Genomic DNA, 8,264 nt, shown 5'->3' on the forward strand with positions numbered 1-8,264 from the left:
TGTATGCGTTTGGCAAATGGTTCTGGAGCACTGTTTTGGAAGGAAGTGTGGATCGAGGATGCTGCTGTTATAGAGAGATTTCCTAGGCTGTTCTTACTTGAAATTAAGAAAGATTGTCAGGTTAATTGAAATAGAGTTAAGTGATTATTTATTAATTTAACTAATGTGATTAGAAAAATGATATTCAATATGTATCATTTCATGAATTGTGAAATTAGTGAAGTTTGTTGCTATAATAGTTATAAAAATATATGATAATATTGTCTTCCTTATAAGAACCTAGTGGTTGAGGTGATGAATTCCACAAATGATATCTAAGGTTCAAATTAATATGGGTGCACTTACTACTACTTACTGGCGGTTTTACTATGGTGCCCATAGTGGTACCGACAATGCCTAGTTTTTCGGACACGGTGCAAAAAATTTCGAAATTTCTAAAATTTCCCATGACACCCCTACTATGAGATCATGCACTAGTGCTCCATGATTTACACCGAAGTGATTGACATTTGGATGTGTCCGACGTGCACCTCTTAGATGATGTGATTTAGCATCTCATCTCAAAACCTAAGAATAATATAAATGGATACAATGTCGGTATTAAATTAAAAAAAAAAAAAATCAATGCAAATAGCCAAATATGCTTGGGTACATACATGATACACCAAGCAAACGTTTTTAGCTAGTCATATATATGGATTGTCATCTCAACCTTTTTCCAAACCAATACAGCAATCGACACAACGTAGAAGAATATTAAAGTCTACAAGTCTACAAGCAAGACCCACCTCTCTCTCTCTCTCTCTCTCTCTCTCTCTCTCAGAGACAGACACGCACACACATATATATACATGGTTGAGAAAGTTGATGGTGAAAACAGAAAGTCTCAACCAAGAATTATTTCTTCAAAACTGTCATAAGTCTCTGTCTTTTTAACTTCACACTTTCACTTCAATTATCACATATCCTTTTTCTTCTTCTTCAAAGTAAATCCTCTTTCATTTCCCTTTTCCCCTCTGTTATCGACTTCCTTATAATTGCAAACGACATAGAGTGATCTGCATCTCTTAAGCTAGCGATTCATGTTTTATTTGATCACATGTACTGTTTTTTTGTTTTAAAAGAAAAGTAAAATATGATTCCATTTATATTGGTGTTCATAGTGTTTCACTCTTGGGATGTGTATTTTCATGTTTTGGATTAATTGGTCTTTAATCGAGTTTTTGAATCTAATAATTATGGGTTTTAGGTGTTTTTCATGTTTCATGTTTGATCTTATCCCGTTTGTTGCAGGAAAACCATCGACGGAGGTAGCTTGTATGTTCGAGTGTGAATTGACGATTTTAGCCTCCAATTATCAACTGGTTAAATATTATGGCTGAGAAAAACGATGGATGTCCATATGGAAATCCAACAAGATTTCCCTTTTCCATTTTCTTTAAAGATGCGAGGTACATTACCTTTCCATTTACCTGTTTTCAAATATTAAACTAACCATTATATTTTTGATATAATAAATAAATGCTTATTTTTTATATATATATATATATATATATATATATATATATATATATATATATATATATATATATATCTTAATAATATTTTCTAAATTGAAAAAGCTATTGTGCACTCGATCATCTGAATTCTGATTAAAATTGTTTATAAATGTTGTAACATAATTTAAAAACTTGTTCTATACTTTTTGTGCTAAAATGGTAATACGTGTATTTTTCAGGTCAGCATTAAAAATGGACGAACTTGGCGTCGAAATAGCTAAAATTGCCTTACCAGCTGCACTTGCTTTGACAGCCGATCCTATTGCCTCTCTTGTGGACACAGCCTTCATTGGTCAAATTGGTAATTTCATATATTCTAATGTGTTTTTATTTGTATGTTAACAATGAATCTATGATTACGATAAAATTATACATACAATAGTTAGAAAACATATTAATTCAAATAAACATGTATACATGTAGGTGCAACTGAACTAGCTGCTGTGGGAGTTTCGATAGCTGTTTTCAACCAAGTATCAAGAATCGCAATTTTTCCTCTAGTAAGCATTACAACATCTTTTGTGGCTGAGGAAGACGCAATCATGAACTCAAGTCATCAAATGCAAGGGCCCACTACAAATAGCGAAAACAAAAAGTTGCTCGAACTACAAAACATAAGTATAATACTGTTACCAAATTTCATTTTATTATGATTTATGACATCCAACTAATTTGTTATTTATCAAAATATAAACTTGTCCAATGTAGAGCTTGAGTCGCTCGATGAGGAGTCAATAATTACAAGCTACGAGAAAAAACGGATCCCGTCAGCTTCATCTGCTATAATCATCGGGGTTGTTTTAGGGTTTTTGCAAACTGTGTTTCTAATAACTGCATCGAAGCCCATTTTGGGCATAATGGGGATCAAATCGGTATGTAAAAAAGCTAAGTTTTCGCTTATTATAAAGTAACTTTTTTTATTTTAAAAAAAGAGTACTTTATAGTCTATATGTACCCTTGACAGAGAACATGTCTAGGTTTTGAACAACTGTCAAAGCCTGGACACTGATTCTTTTGAATATACAGGACTCTCCTATGTTGTACCCCGCACAACAATACTTAAAGTTAAGGTCGCTTGGTGCTCCTGCGGTTCTACTTTCGTTAGCGATGCAAGGAGTCTTTCGTGGATTCAAAGACACAAAAACTCCTTTGTATGCAACCGGTAAGTGGAAAATGAAATAATGATATATTGTCTATAATACATCATTTATTGTATTTTCTAACTAACTTAAGTTTAATTTTAAATGAGTTTAAGTGGCCGGAGATGTGACAAATATTATTCTAGACCCAATATTTATTTTTGTTTTTGGTCTTGGCGTTAGCGGTGCGGCCATTGCTCATGTTATATCTCAGTAAGTTATCTTAAAATCGTGTTTTTCTTTTTCTACAAATGCTTACATTTTAATTGTTTACTTTTATAGATGAATAATTCAATTTACATATGTGAACGTGAAAGTATATTTTTTGGACTAATTAAAGAAAGATGTGACACAATTGTTGGTTTAGTATCGGTGTAGGGTTATTGACCGGGTTCATAATTATAAATATATACAAAAAGCAACGCCTCACATATTTATCGTAATGCACAATGTACAACTAGATGGTGAACCATGACCTCTCTCTTTGGTCAAAAGTATTGAGAGTAATGTACAACTGAAAGTTTCACAGGACTTATATATATATATATTTAAATGACTTCTTAATAAGGCATAGTTTTAGGCTACTACTTAAGCCTTTGATACATTGTAGCATGCCCTACTAAATTCTATACCCTTCCAAACAACTTTTCAAGATTTTAGAAACGTCTACAAGGTTTTAAGAATTTTTCAACCGGTTCATTACATCATATGACCATTTATATACCACAGATTATAAAAAATCAAATTAAAGACATTTATTTTAGCATCAAAAGTCAAATATATCGCCTTTTTTCCTTTAAAAACTCATTGATCTTTTGACACTTGTGTGTAGGTACCTAATTTCAATAATACTCTTTTGGAGATTAATAGAAAAGATTGATATCGTACCACCTAATTCTAAGCATCTACAGTTTGGTCGATTTCTCAAAAACGGTGATTATATCAATTTCATGTCTTATTTAAACAATGTAAACGGGATCAAATATTTATTTCTCAATTTTTATTTTGGTTTATGTTTCCAAGAAGCAGGTTTTTTGTTGCTAATGAGAGTGACGGCTGTAACATTCTGTGTAACATTAGCTGCATCAATGGCTGCAAGACAAGGGTCAACAACAATGGCTGCCTTTCAAGTTTGTTTGCAAGTTTGGCTTGCAACTTCACTTTTAGCCGATGGTTTGGCTGTTGCAGGACAGGTTTCTGTTTCTATCTCAGTCACTATATATTTTTTATTCTTTTTGGCTCTCACATATAAAATCTTGTATCTTGCTTAAATCTTTCAAGGCTATAATTGCAAGTGCATTTGCAAAAATGGACTACGAAAAGGTTACTGCAACCGCTTCAAGAGTATTGCAGGTACACTAAAGCACCCGCAATATGAAAGTTTTTAATTAAGTTTTGTAGTGCCATATCAACATTAAGTCAAGAAAAGGAAAAATATGTTTAATATCATAATATGTCTCTTATTAGGTCTAACTCTGTCAGATTCATAGTCAAGTCTCTTACTCGGTCAGATTCATAGTCAAGTCTGTTTAAAAGTCTCTTACTCGGTCAAATTCATAGTCAAGTCTTATTCGGTTAGACCATGACTCAATCAACAACTCTTAAGTTTTTTCAAAACTTATTTATGGGTCCCACAAATCTTATCTATTTATAAATAATAAGATAAAAGATGAAATATAATTATGAAAAAACTCTCACATAAGCTCTTATTGTGGATGTTGTTATTGATGGTACGACTTGTCAATGCAGTTAGGTGTAGTTCTCGGGGTTGGGTTGGCTATTCTCTTAGGGTTTGGATTACACTTTGGAGCAAGATTGTTTACAAAAGAAGCCGGTGTCCTACATCTCATTAGCATCGGAATCCCGGTATTATTTACTCAAAGAAAATTAAAAACTATTTTTTTTGGCTCGATCTTTAAAACTAACTCTAACAATATGATGATCTTTTTTTCGTGTATAGTTTGTTGCAGGAACTCAACCAATCAACGCATTGGCCTTTGTTTTCGACGGTGTCAACTTTGGAGCATCTGATTTTGCATATGCAGCATATTCTATGGTTCGCTTCTTTTCACCATTTTTTTTTTCTTCACCATTTTTTTTTTCTACCTTTTATATCATTTTGTAGGTTCATACAAAAGAACCTACAAAATGAAATAAATCAAATCGAACAAATGGATATTTCTTCAATTGAGACTATTTTAACTTTTTTTTTTGGATCTTAGGTTCTCGTTGCTATAATTAGCATTATATCATTATTTGTCGCCTCAAGCCATGGGTTCATCGGTCTATGGGTTGCTCTGACTTTATATATGAGTATGAGAGCATTCGCGGGATTTTGGAGGTACTTTTTCATACTCTAAAGCCAAAACACGATGTTTTGTCTTTGTTACGACATGACACACAGAAGCGCAGACTGTCTGCCCTTCTGTGTGTCCTGTCTATTTTTGTGTCTATCTATCTACGCATACATCCTCAAGTACTATCGCCATGTGCTTTTGCAGGATAGGGACAGGAACCGGGCCCTGGTGCTTTCTAAAGGGAATTACCTAGATTTAGTTCATTCGGTCAAAAATAAAAGAAACATATCTTTGTTTATTAAGCACTTCATAAAGATGATATGTGAAATTGATCCAAGTATATGAAATGCAAAAACATGCTAGAATTCTCTCAAGGCAGTTACATAATGTGACATATCAAAATTTTAAAAGTACAAATTCAAACTTGAAATATAATTCGGCCTCATGCCATGTATGATGTATAACATCTTTAACCTACACAACCCTCCAACAAACACAAAAATTATTTGCAAGGTTAAAGAATCCTGAGCAAAAATCTAGGAAACCAGATTTGGATTTGGTTAAATCCTAGTAGTAAAAGAAAAAAGCACAGGAAAAGTCAGAAGGTTCTGAGTTTTGTGATCAAATTGGTACCTTTTTTTTAACTACCATAAGCCGATGAACTTCCACCAGACACCTCCAACTCCAAGCCAGATGATGATGTTGACCACAGAGATAAGGAACCCATAACCCCACCATTTTGCAAGAGGGACATAGTTTGCTCCATAGAAAACTGGAGCTGACCCGATTCCATAATGGGTCAACCCACCCATGAGGTTGGAAAGAAATGCCAACACCATTGCTGCAAACAGAGGTGGTGTCCCAAGGGCAGTGGCAACTGACAAGAAGGCGGTGAACATGGCACCAATGTGAGCAGCTCCACTAGCGAAAAAGTAATGGGAGTAGAAGTATAGAAGAACTAGAATCCCAAAAGATGCTTGCCATTGAAGACCTAGTCCACCTACAAACTGCATTCAAAAGATTTTCAGATTTTGTTATGTTTGGAGGATGAATGTATGATGAAATTGAAAACATACCTTGACCACGGTTTGACTGAACCAGGAGATGAGACCATATTTGTTGAGGTACCCTGCCATTGCAATGAGTGCAGCAAACCATGTAAGGGTGTCCCAAGCAACAGATTCACCTAAGCATTCTTTCCATGTCACAACTCCTGTTATAAGAAGAACAGATAGTCCAAGAATTGCAGCTGTAACAGCATCAACATTCAGCATTCCTCCAAATATCCATAGCCCAACCTAACTCCAGAATTGTTCAGTTAGTACTAACTACAGTATGAATGAATAAATCAACGTAGTTAGTGACTAATGAGTAATCAGTTTACCATACCGTAAGAAGCAAAGTGCCTGCCATGATGATTTCGTTCTTTGTCATTGGCCCCATTTTCTCCAATCTCTCTTTCGCAAGCTTGGGTGCATCAGGGCTACTTTTCACAGATGGTGGATAGATTAAGTAGAGAATGAGTGGGACTACAATCAATGATACCATTCCAGGAACGATCGCAGCTGTTGCCCAATCGGTCCACCCGATTGTCTGCTTTATGGTGTTAAACGTCAAATTAGCACTCAGTGGATTGGCAGCCATTGCAGTCAAGAACATAGATGAGCTAATAACCGACGTCTGGAAACAAGTCAACATCAACCATGAACCTAGCTTATGCTCGGTTCCATCGCCTACATTACTCCCACAAGCAACGCATAAGGACTTAACCAAGGGCAAGAAAATTCCTCCTGCTCTAGCGGAAACTGAAGGAATTGCTGGTGCTAACAAAGCCTCACTGAAAACCAAACTATATCCTAGCCCTAACGATGAGCTACCGAATAACGAGACAAATTGGTAAGCAATTCTGTTTCCTAATCCTGTTTTGATAAATCCTCTGGCGAAGAAGAAGGCAAGAGCAATTAACCAAGGGATCGGATCACCGAAAGCCGAAAATGCAGCGGCAAACGTCAGTGTTTTGGTGAGAACGCACGCACCTAGTCCCATTAACGCTACAGCGCCGAGTGGGAGAGGCTGTGTGATGATCCCAACGATAGTTGCGAGAAATATCGAAAGCAATTGCCATGCATTCTTAGAAACTCCAGTAGGTACCGGAACGAACCAGAGGATAACACCGGTAGCGATTGAAGCAAGCAGAGGTTTCATCGCCGCTCCTTGCCATGGCACCGGCGCTGGAGCAGGATCCTGTTTAGCCGGAACTACAGCAGCAGATGCTTGTACGGAGAAATTCAGGTTTCTCTTCGGTGATTTAAGGCTGAGTAGCGGCAAGCGAGGAGTAAGATTTGATGTGTATGAAGAAGATGACCGGAGGTGGTGCTGACTGTTTGATCTGTTGAGATTTAACGGAGGAGATTGTTTGGACGATATGCGGTGGTTTGAGGTGGCGAATGACCTGAACCCTAGGTTGACGGAGGCGGTGAGGGCTACCGACGCCATCGTTACGACTAAACGATGGCGTTTGACGGCGGAATCCGGGATCTGTTTGTGTGTGGTTTGAATATGAAGAATGAACAATTGGACAGTTGAGAAATCGAAGGAGTCCACGTTTATATAAAGGTGAGAATTCTCGATATTTCAGCCGTTAGATTAAGATCCGACGGCTGAGAATGCAGTATTAGTTGGCCTCGTTTTGTCCGTTGAAAACCTTTCGCTGTTTCCGTCTCTCTATGGCCTTTGAGTTCACTGAAGACAGGGTTTTTGCTAAACTGCGCCAGGACGAACAGAGCACCGAATAAAATCCTACGTGGCGATTGTGATTTGACACGTGGAGAGATGAGAGTGGATCGCAAGTAGATGGAGAAAAGGGTTGAGGGAGCATGACTTTCTGACCACTGAAATGCACGTTGCTTCTTTTCTATGTCTTTAAACTAAGAGTAAATTACACGAATCGTCCTATAGTTTGGGGTAATTTACGCGTTTGGTTGCTAACTTATTTTTTTAACTCGAAAGGTCCTTACTATTTGTTTTCGTTACGCACTTGGTCCCTATTGTTTGTTTTTGTTACGTGCTTGGTCCCTATCTTACCCAAAAAGACTATTATTTAAATAGGAAAAGATGGTGGACATTAGCGGAGCATTATTAGGGCCAGAGGGGGCTGTAGCCCCCCTGATTTTTTGGTTCTAAATACCCCTTATAGTTTCATTTTATACATTTTATACCCAAAAATATAAAATTTTGACATTGGCCCCCCTGCTTACCAATTTTTATAC

The 8,264-nt window shown here is 36.6% G+C and overlaps 2 protein-coding genes across 4 annotated transcripts; one reads left to right on the plus strand and one right to left on the minus strand.

Moving 5' to 3' along the window:
• Window positions 1–823: 823 nt before the first annotated feature.
• On the plus strand, window positions 824–5,369 carry LOC145157517 (protein DETOXIFICATION 42-like). 2 transcript variants are annotated; one of them, XM_079076546.1, is made up of 14 exons: window positions 824–986; window positions 1,294–1,451; window positions 1,739–1,860; window positions 1,983–2,177; window positions 2,268–2,431; window positions 2,586–2,721; window positions 2,815–2,911; window positions 3,531–3,631; window positions 3,722–3,891; window positions 3,980–4,051; window positions 4,448–4,564; window positions 4,659–4,754; window positions 4,921–5,039; window positions 5,200–5,369. In XM_079076546.1, the coding sequence occupies exons 2-14, from the start codon at window positions 1,375–1,377 to the stop codon at window positions 5,246–5,248; spliced, it is 1,515 nt and encodes a 504-aa protein (XP_078932672.1). In that variant the 5' UTR covers window positions 824–986; window positions 1,294–1,374; the 3' UTR covers window positions 5,249–5,369. The 2 variants fall into 2 exon arrangements, with proteins under 2 accessions (XP_078932672.1, XP_078932676.1); XM_079076550.1 differs by having other exon boundaries at window positions 825–986; window positions 3,728–3,891.
• DIT1 (dicarboxylate transporter 1) lies at window positions 5,336–7,649 on the minus strand. 2 transcript variants are annotated; one of them, XM_079076544.1, is made up of 4 exons: window positions 6,385–7,649; window positions 6,072–6,293; window positions 5,629–6,002; window positions 5,336–5,469 (listed from the first exon to the last, which is right to left on the minus strand). In XM_079076544.1, the coding sequence occupies exons 1-3, from the start codon at window positions 7,489–7,491 to the stop codon at window positions 5,640–5,642; spliced, it is 1,692 nt and encodes a 563-aa protein (XP_078932670.1). In that variant the 5' UTR covers window positions 7,492–7,649; the 3' UTR covers window positions 5,336–5,469; window positions 5,629–5,639. The 2 variants fall into 2 exon arrangements, with proteins under 2 accessions (XP_078932670.1, XP_078932667.1); XM_079076541.1 differs by having other exon boundaries at window positions 5,336–6,002; window positions 6,385–7,646.
• Between the last annotated feature and the right edge of the window lie 615 nt (window positions 7,650–8,264).

This window comes from Lactuca virosa, chromosome 1 (assembly GCF_052849685.1).
Source record: "Lactuca virosa cultivar CGN04683 chromosome 1, Lactuca_virosa_CGN04683_v6, whole genome shotgun sequence".
Lineage (NCBI taxonomy): Eukaryota > Viridiplantae > Streptophyta > Magnoliopsida > Asterales > Asteraceae > Lactuca > Lactuca virosa.

What these genes read in the sequence shown, in the direction of transcription:
- LOC145157517 (XM_079076546.1), top strand. Translation starts at nt 1,375, where the DNA reads ATGGCTGAGAAAAACGATGGATGTCCATATGGAAATCCAACAAGATTT. An exon ending in AACTCCTTTGTATGCAACCG is followed by an intron (nt 2,722 to 2,814) that starts GTAAGTGGAAAA and finishes AATGAGTTTAAG; the next exon opens with TGGCCGGAGATGTGACAAAT. An exon ending in TGGTCGATTTCTCAAAAACG is followed by an intron (nt 3,632 to 3,721) that starts GTGATTATATCA and finishes TATGTTTCCAAG; the next exon opens with AAGCAGGTTTTTTGTTGCTA.
- DIT1 (XM_079076544.1), bottom strand. Translation starts at nt 7,491, where the DNA reads ATGGCGTCGGTAGCCCTCACCGCCTCCGTCAACCTAGGGTTCAGGTCA. An exon ending in CAGGCACTTTGCTTCTTACG is followed by an intron (nt 6,294 to 6,384) that starts GTATGGTAAACT and finishes TTCTGGAGTTAG; the next exon opens with GTTGGGCTATGGATATTTGG. An exon ending in TCAGTCAAACCGTGGTCAAG is followed by an intron (nt 6,003 to 6,071) that starts GTATGTTTTCAA and finishes TTTTGAATGCAG; the next exon opens with TTTGTAGGTGGACTAGGTCT.